Here is a 15743-nt window from a genome sequence, read left to right as displayed (position 1 = left end):
TACAGTGTAAACACCTATTTGTATCGTTTTATGACATTCTGAACCCAAATGATTTGTTTACAGTTTTACGCGAAAACCATAGTGCGCGCAACATCCATTTGGAAGTTCCGACTGTGAGAAATTCCAAACAGTTTAAATGAACGGAATCCGAATGCCGAGGTGTTTTTTTTAATCAAATTTCAAAGTATATTTCCAATATTGAGCATTAATTTAGACATCCATAAGAAAATTCGAAGAAAAAGCCTGGAATGTGAACGGCGTGCAACGTTTTCCTTGGTAAACTGCATTTTGTACAGTTGTACAACTTGTATTTGATGTTATTTTTTTATATATTTTATTTTGAGGTACTGCAATTTTGTTCCTGAAATTCGGGTCATCATGTTTTATCCGACATAAAGTCAATACATATAATATTTTAATCCATTTCCCGCTTTTCAGCGTCGCTCCGCTCGATCCTTCACAGACAACAAACAACACGATGCATAATAATATAAACCGACAATAAAAATTCCCCAATTAAAAATAATCATCCAGAAAACACCAACCGAGTATTTCCCACATATTCCTGTCAGCCGCAACAACAGATACAAAGCAAGGCCGTCAACAAATCTAACTTAATCTAATTACTGTCCCATTTATCCAACACCAATTGTTCTGACCAGACTCATCCCGAAAAAAATCCGGAAAAATTCCTCCGAATTTTTTCAATGTATTTGTATGTTATTTTCCGTGGCAGTCCTTCCAGAGACGTTGGACCTTGGTGCAGAACCACGCGCCCGAATCGCGGTCCTCAATGAAGACGCGTTTGCTCTTCTTGACCTTGGAGAAGAGGCCCCCCAGGGGCTTGCCCTCCGCCGAGTCGGTGACGTAGACACACAGACCTTTATCGTCCAGATTGGCCGGCTCGGGCATCTGCTCCAGCGTGAAGGCCCACTCCACGTTCCAGTCGTGGATCACGTCGCCGCGCTCCAGACAGATGACGCGCTTGGACGTCAGCATCAGAATGTACCTGCGCGACACACACGCCACCCGATTACTCGCCAGTCGCCACAGAATTTTCAACACATTTTCCTTGGCGAGATTTTATTGTATTTTTCACATGCAGTTTATTTTCTATTTTATGCAGTTCATTTATTCCCGTGACTCGTCACAAACTTCGTGCAAGTTCCTTTTTTTCTCCAGCTATTTTCTAACATTGCGAAATTTAATTTTGAATTATTTTGCTAAAAAAAATATAAATAAAATTATATAAAATTATATAATGATTGTACTAAATTTATATAATAATTGTACGATTAGAATAAATCGTTAGTGATTTTAGCAGGTTATTAAAAAAATGTATGTAATATCAAACGAAACAAATTAATTTTCCGCATAGGCGCACGGTCGGATTAGGGAAAACACGTGACCTGATATCTATCCTTCACACTACGATCTTCACATCGGCCAGTGTGCTGACAAACCAAACGGTTACAAATAATACCGACCACATTCCAGTATTATTAAATCATAATACGTTAATACAAAACTAAATGCTACTGCACATTGTTGCACACTATTCCATTATCGAGATGAAAATGCAATACTTTATAGAATAAATAAAATATTAAAATTACTTCAATACTTTATAGAATAAATAAAAATGATAGAAACGCGACGGTCAAGTACAAAATCGTCAAAAATTTATTAGAAAAATACCAGATATTTTTGGGCAATGTAATCTACAGTTAATCAAGTACCACCATGGAATAATCATTTAAATGTCCCCCACAAATTCCTAATCAATAAGAAATTCGTCGGAAACCCATTATAAAAATATATCAGCGGTTCCTGGAAAGTTATGTAAAATTTAATGACGAAAGTATTCACTGACCGGCGTTCGCGCGACGTGACGAGGTGCGTGATGTACTCGTCGGTCTTGGCGTAGTCGCCGTTCTTGATGTTCTTGAAGATGAGGCCGCCCTCGGCCTGGTGGAGGTTGTAGGGCCGGACGATGCCGTCGGAGGCGATGAAGCGCGGATTGCGCAGCCACTCCACCGTGTTGTCGCCTTTGACGGCGCGCCCGATGGTGTTCAAGGAGCCCGAGGCGAAGTCGATTAACCCGGTGGTGGGCCGGGCGATCAGCCCTAAAAAGCCCTTACCCAGACCCTTCACGAAACCCTCCACGCCCTCCTCCTTCGCGCCTTCCCACGGTCTACACGAAAAACATTTAATAACGGTCAAAAAAAATTATTAAAAATAAATCGAATTAAAATCAATCATATATCACTATTAAATTCTATCGACGGTTTTTATCACTACAAATATTCCTTAATACATAACTAACGTAGCACGCTGCATACCCTCCTCTTTCGTGACACACAATACACTGGACAATGGTAAGAAAAAAATTAACCTAAATAAATCCAATATTAAATCGCTATTAAATTCTGTTAATGTTTTCAAACAATAAAAATATTTCTCTACAGAGCTATGGAAAAAAATAACCGACACTGCCTTTATAAAAATTTTAGACAGCTTCAAATCGTCATTTAACTGCAGACAATAATTGGAAGAAAACCTCAGAACCACACTAATTTCAAACAACGATAAAAATAATCATAAAAAATTCATTTTCGCCACGATTCCATTAACACCGTAAATATGTAATTATTTTCCATTACTCTACCATGGAAGGAAGAAAACCCCGCCACTTATTCAGAGAAAATCACGACTTAATTTGACAGACAATAATTAAGAAGAATTCTGAATTAATTCCGTAATCCGCTGAAATTACCCCCAAAAAAATCTGTTTGCGCTATAAATTACATTAAGACGTTACTAAATAACTGTTGACCAATAATCCACGTGACCTACCGACGCACCACCCCCGTGACGCCCTCGACCACCCCGGACACCAGATGCCGGCCGCTGGAGGCCATTCCGCCGGCGAAATCGCCGCCGCTGCGATTCAGTTCCGCTTGTCGGCGCTCCTGGAACTCCTGATCGAAGCTCAACGCCGCCACGGCCCGTCCCAGTGTCCCGGTGACCCGGCCCACTACAAACACACCCGGTGCGGTTAATTAACCATTTTCACTATTATCCTTTTCACTCTTATTAACAGATATTATTTATTATTACTGTTATTCATGTTTTCCATCGTTAATACCGTTATCTTCAATGTTATTAGTTAATTTTATTTATTATTTTTATTTTCGTTCTTATTAGGCAGTATTCGGTCCAAGTAACCCAGCTGGTACGTGCAACAAACGTAGTGCATGGGCGCATGAGCCATTTAATATTAGAAGGTCACGCTGTGAGTAAACCGCAAAAAAACAAAATTCTTTCATGCACAAGATTCGTTCAAGGGAATTTTTATTGTGTAGATGTTTATTCAGATATTTTTGACATAATATTCATTATTTTAGTTTTCAGCATTTCACTATTATAACTGTCTTTGACTACTTCGACCGCTTAAGTCACAAGTTAACTGCAGGACAGCAACCGAGAATAATCAGAATAAATCACGTAAAAATAAAATTTATAAAACATGAAACAGCTAAAAATTAATCAATAGAAATGGAAAAAAATAACCATAAAATTAAAAACAGAAAATACTGGCACGACAAGACGGTGGCGATGACTCACCGGCGCCCATGGTACTGCCGACGGTGCTGCCGACGAAATTGCGCACGCCCGAGGTCAGTCCGACCATGAACTCCTCCGGACCCTCCACCGCACCGAGATACGGCTCGTAAAACAGATCCTTCACGCCGTCGCCGATGCCGCGTACCAGCCCGAAGGGATTGCCCAGGATGTCCAGTCCGAAGACCAGCATGTAGATCTGCTTGACCACCTGCGCGATGTAGTGCGACTGCACCTCGCCCACCAACTGCTTCTGACTGATGAATCTGTAGGGCAACAGTAGTTACAATTTCTCACACAACCATGCCATTCATCAGCAATCGCCCATAATATTCACATGTATTTATTGGCTCAGTTTATCCGCACAGACAATCATGCTACGGTTCCTGTCATATACCGGTTAGTGCAGAAAACGTAGTGTATGGGCACAAAATAGGCCAAAAAACGAGCCGTAATCGAGCGCAGCCACGCTAATAAATTCTTGCAAAAATCGAGTAAAACAACTCCAACGTGTTTTTTTTAATCATTCATATTCAATGCATTTTACGAATTAATTTTTAACCATTTGCACTTCGTTCCGTTTTTTTTTACATTTTAAAAATCAACCCAATTTTCGCCGTCCTGTAAATGTACTGACAATTTTGCAACGCTTTATAAAAACACGTTATTTCTGATAAAACCGATCGGCGCGGAAATTGCGTACAATTTCGAAATAATTTCTGATTTGTGATTTTCAATTCACAGTATTCAATCAATCTTCCAAATATTCTCAACTAATCTCTCAACAAAAAATAAATACACATAGATATAAAGAATGAGTAAAAAATCAATAAATCTCTCCAGTAATATTTTTCACGTACCGGAAATCGCGCTCAAACGTGCCCAGCTTCAGCACGACATCATTGGCCTCCGTGACCGTCACCCCGATGCTCTTAATAAACAGCGTGATAAACTCGGCCGGCATAGCCAATCCACTTCTTTTCTCCACATGTCCGCCGCTCAATGAAAAACTCAAATGAATTTTAATCGGCTGCAGCATTAATTTCTCGTAATACGCCTGCCGCTCCTCCCCGAAGCCCTTCGCCACCGTCTCCTGCAGGGAGCGCGGGATCTCCGCTAAATCGTATTTTCTAAAGCTGTCCAGCATTTTGGTGCGTTCGGCGAAGGCGTTGGTGGATTCGCCGCTGAACATGCCGACCAGGGCGTTAATGAACGCCTGGTCGATGCGCAATTCGAATTCCTGGATGAGTAGCGTTAATAATTTGTACTGTGTGACGGCGGATTTTTCCGCGTTGCGCAGGACCACGCTGATCTCCGTGAAGGGCTTGTAATCGGCGGTGGCCGGCAATGGCACCGGATACAGGACTACTTGATAGCGGGTACCTATGAAATTATTTATTTTCACAATTTTCCCTCATTAAAAATATTTATGTACAAATTTCTACGAACGCACAGACAGCTAAAAATATTTACAGTAAATATTGCCATTTATTTCGTATCGATCACGTTGTAACGGACAATTTTCTACAAGTCGCTAATAGAGCAATAGAGCCACTTTACTACGATTATCCACCAAAATGCACTGTACGACAAACCAGTTGTAATTTCAGTGTTTGTTTACTCTTTACAATAACGAAAAATTCCGTAATTCACACGGAATTTTTATTCAGTTTAATAACACGATTATTTGAGTATCTTCAATATTAATGGTTATTTTTCTGCTTGACAATTTCTAATTTACTTTTAATAATAAGCGAAAGACTATGATTCACTTGCAACTGTTATCCAATTTATTAATGCGATTTTTTGAGCATTTTCAACATTAATCATTGAATTTTTCTGCTCAAGTTTCTGATTTTTCTTTTAATAAGTAGAAATCTGAAAATCACATAGAATTGTTTTAATCCATTAATTCCTGTGATTATTCAACCGGTTTCAATATTAATCATTAATATATCGGCATTATTATTAGAATTCTGAGCGAATTAATCAGGTGTCGCGTACCGGCGATGATGGGGTTGTCCAGTTGGATTTTGTGCAGTTTGAGATGGAACTGCGTGTGATGGTCGCTGCTGCGCACGCGGCACCACATGCCGGGTTGGTAGGTGCGCTGGATCTCGCGCTTCTTCGGCTTGGTCATCAGCGCCGGGCCCTGCGCGTCGAACGTGATCTCCGTGTCGTCCACGGTGATGATGTTGGAGCGCGTCCGGGATTTGTCGCGCTCCCGCAGCATCTGCCACTGGTTGTACGCCACCTCCAACGGCTTCGTTTCCCCTACAATAAACAAACCCTCAATGTTCTGTTACAGTTTAGCGGGTTCCTTTCTCTTCAAATTTGTGTACTTAAGTGGCATTGATTTGACCAATAAAGTCCGTAATCCGTCAATTTGCGATTAATGACGACTTCGCGTGATTTTCCAAAAAAAAATTTTAAAGGAAGAAAAGTCTTTTTCTTAAAAATTTGTACCGATGAAGGGTCAATTTGTACCCTTAATAAACAGCGGTCATTTCCTGATTTGCGACTACTCCGTGTACTTTTTGAAAGAAAAATAAAATTTTGAAAAAATTTTAATAAAAATTTGTACCGACGAAACATAAAGCGTTCGTTTTCTGACTGCGAGTATTTTGCATGTTCTAAAAAAAAATTAAAAGGTTTTATTAAAAATTTGTACTCAACAAACACAAAGCGTTATCCGCAATTTGCAGGCAATTTCGGCGCTATTTTCTAAACGGGCACCTTTATCATCAACCTCTGCACCTGTGTGAGCCACATTTCTACGATTATCCCACGCGACAACACTCGTTTCCCGGGTGCTACAGCATATTTTCCACTGGCAATTTAAAATCAAGGGATTTACATTAATTAATTTAATTTACAATAACAATTCATCGAGGAAAAAACAACATTTTCTATAATTCACAGGAAAAACAAAAACAAGTATTATCACAATTTTGTAATTATTCATTTCAACACTTCAACGCTGTGACAACAGACAAGCTTTCTCTATGACGTTTTATTATTATAACAATAATCCAATGTTAAACACAACGTTACTAATAATTCTCACCACCACAGTATATTTTTAAAAATAATTTACCACAAAAGAAATTCAACCGGAATATGTCGCTCATCAAAAAATAATATTTTTACAACTTTGTAACCGATTTCTACACTACTGTATTTCTTTTTAAAACGGCCGGATTTTATTAATCGCGTTCTGACTGGGTTTGCAAGCCACGTTTCCACCATTATTCGCTGAGAGAACATAATGACAATCTTCGCCTGACAAGTGTAGCATATTTCCAATATTCAATTTCTTAAGTCGGGTTCATCAAAAATTGTAATTTTTATGAAAGTCAATTCGTACTTTAATAATGTACCTGGGAAAAAAACATTTTCAAAAATTCATAATTTACCACGTTGCTACATTTCGAGCGGGCAAATTCGGTTTTGTTCATTGTGATTCGAAGCCACAACACTACGATTATTCGACATAATCTTCTATGTATGCTGCCGGTTCTTAATGACAGAAAAATTTAATTTATTAATTTTAAAAACAAAAAAAAACGGATATCCAGCTAAGATTTTCCATACAAAATTCCTCGTAATAATGTTCTACTTAAATTCACGGGGTACAGGAAAATTACAAAAAAAACTACATAGAAAAAACATTTAGAAAATTCAAAATAACAGCAACGTTGTGTAACTACTAACTACCGCATATTTTCCAGCAAACCTTGTTAGTAAATCTCACCTAAATTCATGGGTTTGAATTTCTTGGCGCCGATCTTCCGGCCCATCCACACGGCGCCCGGACTGACGATCCCCAGATAGATAATCTCCCGTTTGGCGTTATTATCCACGAGGGACACGCCGATCCCGTCCAGCGCCACGTTCAACTCCACATTGCTCACTTCGTTGTCCAGCGAGCGACTGCACTGCTGCGCCACTTCCTTGCGGTCCGTGAACAGCAACACGCGCTGCACACCGTCCAGGAAGCTGACCCACACCAGACTGCTGCCGTCCGCCGCGTAATTCACGCCCACATCGTCGCGGTTCAGATCCACGGCGCGGTTGGCTTCGGATTCACCGCCCTCCTCCGTCCACACCTGCCGCACACAGATTCAGTACATTCTTAACTGGAAATTTAGAAAAACAGCCAAGTTCCGACGAAATACGTTTCAATGCATACCGGCATTTTTAAATGGCATAAAATTAATCACCTTTTGTGATTTAATAATACTTTTTATTTCAGTAAAAGGACAGCAAGCAGTCCTTCACACAATCTTTTCAGTACGAACTTCAGCAATATTTTCCGCCATATATTTGTAATAAACTCTCCTAATAAAAAAAACTTAAACCAACAGAAGAGTTATTATTCTTTTTATCCAGATAAATAGCTCAGATTATCGGCCTGCTTATGCATACCATTGCATAAAAGCCATCACACTACACCTGGCTACCAAAACTCCGAGCATTCTACTGCATCCGGTAAAGGTAAACAAAACTGCGCCGGTTTTATGCCAAAATATAACTATTTTCGTTCATCTAGTAAATTAATTTCAGTACAAAAAATGGGTACACAAGTCACTTACTTCGTAGTCGTATTAATAGTCGTACAGGATATCGAATTGCTACGGCACAGACAACATCGTTCTGCGATCTATTTGCCATCGTACTACAATTTGCCACCAGCACATCAAGTCCTTAACTATTATGCAGAGCAGAAAAAAGTTCGTCTATTACTGTGGTGCCAAGTGAATTCCGCACTTTTTCGTACAGCATGCTAGACAAGCGCTGTATGGACGGCTCTAGCGTTCAGTGGGTTCACTGTCTACAGGCTTATGAACTGCCTGAACTAGCAATTTGAAAAAATTCACATTCAGTAGTACGTGCGGGTACGACGAAGCATTTCGAGCCAGCAGCTAGACAATACGTAATACAGCTCGCATGTTTTGTAAACATAAATTTGTAAAAATATTTTTTTGATTAAATTCAAGTCTATAGGTCTTAAAGAGAGCCGTTTTGAAGCAGGAGCGATTTTTCAAGGGTGAGCAACGCTCAGCCCTTTACTACTGGCAGCCTGACGCTGTTCAGCGCGTTCGGCGAACGCTGAACCCCATATACAGCTCTAGCGTATCACGCTTTACGAAATGGTGCGGAATTCACTTGGCACCACAGTATTAAAACACTGATACATCAAACTATCTCAAAGACAATTAACCGGGCAAAAAACTACGGAAAAAACTTTCGAATACAAGTTTTAAATACTGGCATAAGTAAAATCTCCAGAAGACCACCAAATAAACGAGCAAAAATATTTACAAGAATAAATATATATATGTACGTTTAAACAACCGCTATTTTATCATAAACTTACCAACGCCTTGGCTTCACTGGGCAGCACCCACGTGAACAGCTGCTGACAATTCGCCGGCAACACGGCGTAATCCGGGTACGTCTCCTGTTTGAAGAGGATGGTCTTGTTGGTGTCGTTGATGAGCAGCGCGGCGGCCGTGCCCGGGGAATAAAGCGATAAGGAGCAGGTGACGTTGGATTCCGACACCTGCGTCTGCACGTAGATCCCCCCGTACGGATTCTTCAGCGCCAGTAAAACGCTCTGCAGGACGCCGTAACGGAAGGCCGACGTCAGTTCCTGCGTGCCTTCGATGCGCAGACACACCAGCGGCGAGAGATACTGCGGCCAGAAGGGCCGGCAGCTGTTCTTCGGCACCACGATCCACGCCGCGTCCGGGTTTTCCTCTCGCACGGCAATGTTCACCTACCCGTGATGAATGAACTCGGTAATTTTTATGAATTTTTTCTCGATTTTTCTTGATAATTTTTCTAGATTTTTCCTTATTTGTTTTCCTTGATTTCATTTCGTTTTCTGTAATTTAAGATTCAATCCTACTCTCGTTTTTTTCGGCTTCTTCCCGCACGGCAAAGTTCACCGACCGAAGAAATTGATTCCCTAGTTTTTCCAGAATATTTTTACAAACTGTTTATAAAGCATTTCGTTCATGTTCGCACTTGCTGTCGTGTCATATACCGGTATCCATAAAAAAACTTCCTAAACAAATTATTTCTTATTTTTAGAAATTCTTATTAATCTAAGCCAGCGCTGGTTTGTCTTACTTTTGTTTAATTCGGCAACACTGAATTCATATTACAATTCACAAGAGAATATTTCACAATTTAAGCTGCCTATAAATTGCTGAAATTTCTTGACGCGGAACAGCAGCAGCAGCACAGGCCGAACAGGGCAAGATCGAGAAATATCGCGATATCGGCCAAGAGTACTGGTTCCGTCCTCTGGGTTTTGAAACGCTCGGGCCGCCCGGACCGGAAGCTGCCCGCACGATAACGGAATTTGGACAGCTCATACAACAAGAAACTGGCGAAAAACGTGCCACGGAATACCTTCGCCAACGGATCAGCATTGAAATTCAACGAGGAAATGCGGCATCGATCATGGGGACAGCGCCATTGGGAGCAAATTTAGATCAAATTTTCAATTAGGCCGCCCTCTCGATTGATGCTTAATAAGAGGGATTGCCTTCTAAGTTACTGTAAATGCTTTGGTGAGGAAAAATAATAAACTATAACGTATGGTGAAAAAAAAACGCGGAACAAAGCCGTAACAAACACCATACAAGCGTAGAGCAGTGGTTTCTGAAACAGGCGCAATACAAAATTAGATGCAGCAGATAAAATAGATATTATTGACCTCTCAGTTCATCCGGTTGCTAGTTGGAAAAATAATATTTTTACTTTTACGACTCGTACAGTCATACCACCAGTTCACTGGAAATAAAATTAGAAACTGGAAAAGAAATTTTTTTTATTATTGCTAGTTAAATTTCAGTTGAATGCTGCAGCATTTAAAACAACCACGTATTTATCCTCTATCCACGAGGAAAAATTAGCCGATTTAAAAGAAGAAACATCAAACAAAATTGCACTTGCACCCAAAAAAATCGGAATAATTTTTTTTCACAGTTTTAATCACTTTACTTCGCAATTTAAATGATTACGTCACACAAAATCAACAGGCAACTTACGTCGGAATTATTCTGGAACATGTAGTAGGGCATAATGACCACCAAGCGCGTCAGCACCGCCGAGCTGGGCTTAATCGAAATCCCGAACTCGTACGCCAACGAGCCATCGGCCCGTTTACACGATAACACTCCACTGCTCCCGATGGTATCCAGACTGAACTTCTCCGACCACTCCGAATCGGCCGCCTTCAGCGCCACCCGCTTCTTCGAGTTCAGCGTTTTCGTGGTAAACAATATCGGCACCTCCCCCGAATCCGCTCGGTGCAGGATCAACGGCTCGCGGTAACTCAGTTCCAGCCCGGTCTTGTTCATAATCCACACCGGACAGTAGACGGACAGGAAATTCGTCCCTTTAATAAGGTTCAATGGTTTAACGTCCGAGGCAACAGACACTCACAACAATAACAATTCTCCAGAATACACGGTATTTCAGATCAAGCTTTAAACCAGAATACAGCAGTGTATTTAAACACCACAACTCAGTACTTTTTTCTGACCAAATCTCAGGTTCCAGAATTTTTTTTCCAGTTCCATGTCTTTAAACGTACCTTGTTCTTTGACGTTGCGGATGCCAAAGTTCATGATCTCCTCGCCGGATTTCATGGGGAGCAGGACCATCTCGTCGACTAATGCGATGAGGGGGAGACTGCCGGACCAGGTCTTGCCGGCGAAATCGTCTAAAGTGAAGATTAACTGGTTCTCCCCCACGCGGGCGTTGCAGATGGAGGTGGAGCCCCCGGGGGGCAGGGTCACGCCGGGTTCTAATGCGTTCTGGACGTGGACGCTTAAGGGGATGGGGAGGATGTTGGCCACAGAGTAGATCGGTTTCAGGACAAGCTAATAAAGAAAGTAAAAACATAATTATACTATATTCAGTCACGATCAGCACTGTGCAGAAATGCATATCCTAAAATACAAGAAATTAAAAGCATAATATTCGACCACGGAAAAATTCGGTTTCGTGCAGCACGAGCTAACGAATAGAATAAAAAAGAAATACAAATTTTAAAAAAGTTTATCCGGCCACGCAATACACCGGTTTAAAGCTAGCGATATGTAAAAAAAATATACCCTATTTTGACCTAAAATACAAGAAATTAAAAAATTATATATGGCCACGGAAATATTTCGGTCTCGTTCAGCACCAGCTAATGAATAAAAAATGAAAAGAGATTCAGTTAAAAAAGTTACGTTCGCTCATGAAATAAATCGGATTACAGCTTAATAAATAATAACATTTATCTTCACATAAAAGGAGCATCATAACCATATTTTTGACACGGAGTAAATCGGCTACGGGTTAAACGAATAAAAAAATACATGATAAAATAAAACAAATTTAAGAATTATAGCTGGTCAGGGAACAAATTAGCTTGAAGGCTGAAGCTAATAAAATGAAAAATTTATATCAAGCAAATTGAATTCAAAAATTATGTTATTTTGATAACGAAAAAAAAACGATTTAACCGCTTAGCACGAGGAAATGATTTGAAGAAGCTTTACACAAGCAGGGTAAATTTGCACGTCGTGTGATGCTGGCGTAGTAAAGTGGCATCTGCAAAAACCTGTCAGTCTTGTCAGTCTACAATTATCCCATTTGGATAGCAAAAACACCTTATTGAAAATTATTTCGATATATTCATTTAATAACAATTATTTTTGTTTTAATAAATTGTTATTTAAATAAAATATAATCACTGCCATACCCAACGGCTTCCTGTATTTTATTTTAGGGACATCTAACCAATGCAGTTTTATTTTCTAGAAATCCAAAAATAATTTTAATAATACCGTGTGCCAGCGAGAAACCGTGCAGTAATTGCCATTTGTGAGCATAACAAGATCAAACTGCCCAGAAATTTAACATGATTTTTTTCTAAATTTCCGGGTATTTTGCCTGTGGCTTTTACCTGATAGAAGCGGCTGTTGGGCGTGGTCGTGTGGGTATTGCCGTAGCGGACGATGACCAGCCGGGAGAAGGCGTTGAAGTAGAAATTGTCAATCTTATCCGCGGCGCTGGACTTCTGCGCGTTACACTGCATCAGCTTTTCCTCGCCCTTGTTGGCCATGTCGATCACCTGCCAACATACAACCCAGCGGTGTGAAAAAAAAGATTAACAACATCCTAACGACTCGTACAAGTAGGTGAAAAGATGTTCAAATCAAACTGGCACCATACGAGATATGAAGGCGACCGTTGAACTGCCACTACTCTACGAAATACTGTACCAGCTGCATTATGAAAAAAATGGTCTTATTACAGTGAGCGGAAAATCGGTTAACTAAACGCCGAGTAATGAATGAGCAATCACAAAAAGAGAAAAATTTAGGAAATAGCAAAAAACCAGTAAAAAACTGAATTTGTAACTTATATTACCGTTAACCGAAATGCAATTGTCAAATTAGTACGAAGCACAGCTGAGAAGTTCATGTTCTACCACCGAACGAAATAGCCAGCGTACTACGAAATCTTCACCCATGAAATAACGATTTACGAAGATCTTAAAATAAGAAAAAAACCCAAACAAAAATTGCAAGCATCTCTGTGGTGTAGGTTTCCTTAACAATACGACGTCCGAATGACGTTTATGACGACCGAATAAAATAATAAATGCATAAAATAAAATGCGATTAAAAAATAATAAATCACTAAACATGCAAAAAACATAATCGTATTTAAAAAACAAATCAGCAAAAAATAAATAGAAATAATCAAAATAATTTATAAATCGGCGAACAGCACTACTTTGAAATAACTGCACTAAATCAGTATAATTCAATTTCAAGCACTACTTTGAAATAACTGCACTAAATCAGTATAATTCCGTAAACATTAAACAGAAGTAATTAAAATAAACAAGCCAGAAAATATTAAATTTCTACATGTGTTTTTACAAATACATTATTACAAAAAATTAATGTTATTACATACAAATACGAAAAACTCCTCCACGGGCACCACACCCTCACCTTATCGAGTCCCAGCGCGGCACTCTGCTGCAGATAACTGTACTCCGTCGGCCGGCACGCCAGCCCCACCACCTCGTAATTCTGCACCGCCGGCACCGGCAAATTGCACTTCTCGCCGCCCGGCACCGTGCCCAGGCGCTCCATCTTCCCGCTGGTCCCGCAGAAGATCTCCACAGCGGTCGGGAGGAGATTCTCCACCTGCACCGTGGAGCGCAGCGTCACCTCCTTGTGCCCCATGTCCGAGCGGATCTCGGCCACCAGGCGCACCGGCTTCGACTGGTCCGCCACGTTCTCGATGAAATAAAAGCGGGTCTCGGCGCGCGAGACTAAGATGTCGGCGCTCTTCTCGCCGATCTTGACGCGGATGGTCGGCGGTTTCAGCCGGATGCTCTCCTGCATTTTTAGCACCGACGCCGTCAACTGCATCTCCGCGTCTTTCAGATAAAACTCCACTTTGTCGCCGTTGCGCACCTGACACCAAGAGGCACGTTTATTTACTTGCCGCTAAATCAGTGCATTTTATCTTGGTTTACTTCAGTTAAATAAATTGTTTTCTAAATGTCATGTGGAGTAATTAAACTAATCCAAGAAATCAGCCGCAAAAAAGGAAAACTGAAAGGAGAAATCAGAAAATAATTATGTGCTAGGCAGTGATAAAAAACAAACAAAAAAGGCGGCCAATTTTTCAGACTTTAGAGCGAATATTTTAACATTAAGAAAAGAAATCACTGCGAACAGTTCAATCAACTTCGACTACACTCAACGAATGCCCATTTAAATACATCCCACAAAAAAAACTACAATAAACGAAAAACTGAACAAAACAATTTCAAACTGACATTTTTTATTACGATTATGAAAGTAGCAATGACAGCAAAGGAAACCTAAAGCTTACGTTAATGCCACCGTACTACGAACTTTATACCCAAGCACAACAGCAACATCCACAAAATCAAAATGTGATAAAATTTCCAAACCCCTTTAGCTCAGTAGTCTATGGAGTCTACTAAACTGTTGAAATATTTCCGAATTTACACCATACAAATAATTCCGCCAGTAGAAATAACAAATTAGAAAATACCACTTTTTACGGATAAATTTACTCTTAAAAATAGCAAAATTTTAACTCAGACTTATAGAACAATTCAAAATAAATTATCCATAAAAATATTTCCAAAACCATGAAAATCTCAGTATTATTTCAATGCAAAGTTACTCAAGAGAAAACCGGCAAAAAATGCCCACGTACCAGCATCTCCGTCCGCACCGCTTCCCCGAAGACCAGCGTCCCGGTGGTGCCGATGACGACATCCAGGCCGGTATCGTTAATGACAATATACGGCGCGGTCTTCGAATAGACCATGATGGGTTCCTGGTTGGAGATGGCGGCCGTGAAGGATTCGGCCATCTTGGAGATGACGTCCAACGTCCGCCGACTGAGCGTCAACTGCAGCGGATCCATGGAGCTGACGGAGACGGTCATGGCGGCGGTGCGGCGCAGCGCTTCCGAGGCGTCGGACACGGAGGCCACGGAGGAGGAGATGGACATGGTGCTGTCCGAGTGCGGGATGGCCATCGGGAGCGGTTGGGCGGCGACGCGGGCCAGGGCCTGGATGTTCTCGTCCGCCGTGATGTTCTTCTTCACCTCCACCTGCGCAGTTAATTACGGGTAATTACAATTGGCTTTTACTGAATTTTATTTGTAATACTCCACAAGTTTATTAGAGTATTTTCCTTTACGGAATTTTCTACGCACCTATTCATTAAGTATGGTAATAAATTTAATCCGCTAGAACCACGGAATTATTTTAAAACGCGTATTTTCGCCAAATTTATTTGGCTTAATTATTAAAAATTCCAAGCCGGCGCAATTTCAAAATTCAGGTCTTCGTTGAAAATTTATTTTAATTTTTTTATTTAGAAACGGAAATTTATGCTTTTCAATTTAAAATTAAATTTACAGCTTCTTTCCCTACAAACTAAAAACAAAGTAACCGCAAAAATGAGCAGGAAGTTTATCCGAAAAACCCTGTAAAAATTACGTGGGTGTATAATTTAAAAGAAAATCATTTACAAATTTTCAGG

The 15743-nt window shown here is 40.4% G+C and overlaps 1 protein-coding gene across 3 annotated transcripts in view; it reads right to left on the bottom strand.

Moving 5' to 3' along the window:
• Positions 1 to 405: 405 nt before the first annotated feature.
• Positions 406 to 15743, bottom strand: part of LOC129584808 (intermembrane lipid transfer protein VPS13C-like) — a 30665-nt gene continuing 15327 nt past the window's right edge. For all 3 annotated transcript variants that reach the window (XM_055477128.1, XM_055477125.1, XM_055477127.1), the window contains exons 22-34: positions 14908 to 15309; positions 13659 to 14129; positions 12599 to 12766; positions 11237 to 11525; positions 10689 to 11038; positions 9005 to 9406; positions 7379 to 7733; positions 5629 to 5898; positions 4485 to 5007; positions 3628 to 3890; positions 2857 to 3037; positions 1874 to 2194; positions 406 to 1009 (exon numbers count right to left, since the gene is read on the bottom strand). In XM_055477128.1, coding sequence (XP_055333103.1) covers positions 721 to 1009; positions 1874 to 2194; positions 2857 to 3037; positions 3628 to 3890; positions 4485 to 5007; positions 5629 to 5898; positions 7379 to 7733; positions 9005 to 9406; positions 10689 to 11038; positions 11237 to 11525; positions 12599 to 12766; positions 13659 to 14129; positions 14908 to 15309 — 4284 coding nt within the window. In that variant the 3' untranslated portion in view covers positions 406 to 720. The remainder of the gene's footprint in view (positions 1010 to 1873; positions 2195 to 2856; positions 3038 to 3627; positions 3891 to 4484; positions 5008 to 5628; positions 5899 to 7378; positions 7734 to 9004; positions 9407 to 10688; positions 11039 to 11236; positions 11526 to 12598; positions 12767 to 13658; positions 14130 to 14907; positions 15310 to 15743) is intronic.

The sequence above is a fragment of the Paramacrobiotus metropolitanus genome, unplaced genomic scaffold, assembly GCF_019649055.1.
Source record: "Paramacrobiotus metropolitanus isolate TYO unplaced genomic scaffold, Prichtersi_v1.0 Parri_scaffold0000014, whole genome shotgun sequence".
Lineage (NCBI taxonomy): Eukaryota > Metazoa > Tardigrada > Eutardigrada > Parachela > Macrobiotidae > Paramacrobiotus > Paramacrobiotus metropolitanus.
The sequence above is the reverse complement of the archived record's forward strand: the minus strand, read 5'-3'. Positions and strand labels throughout refer to the sequence as shown.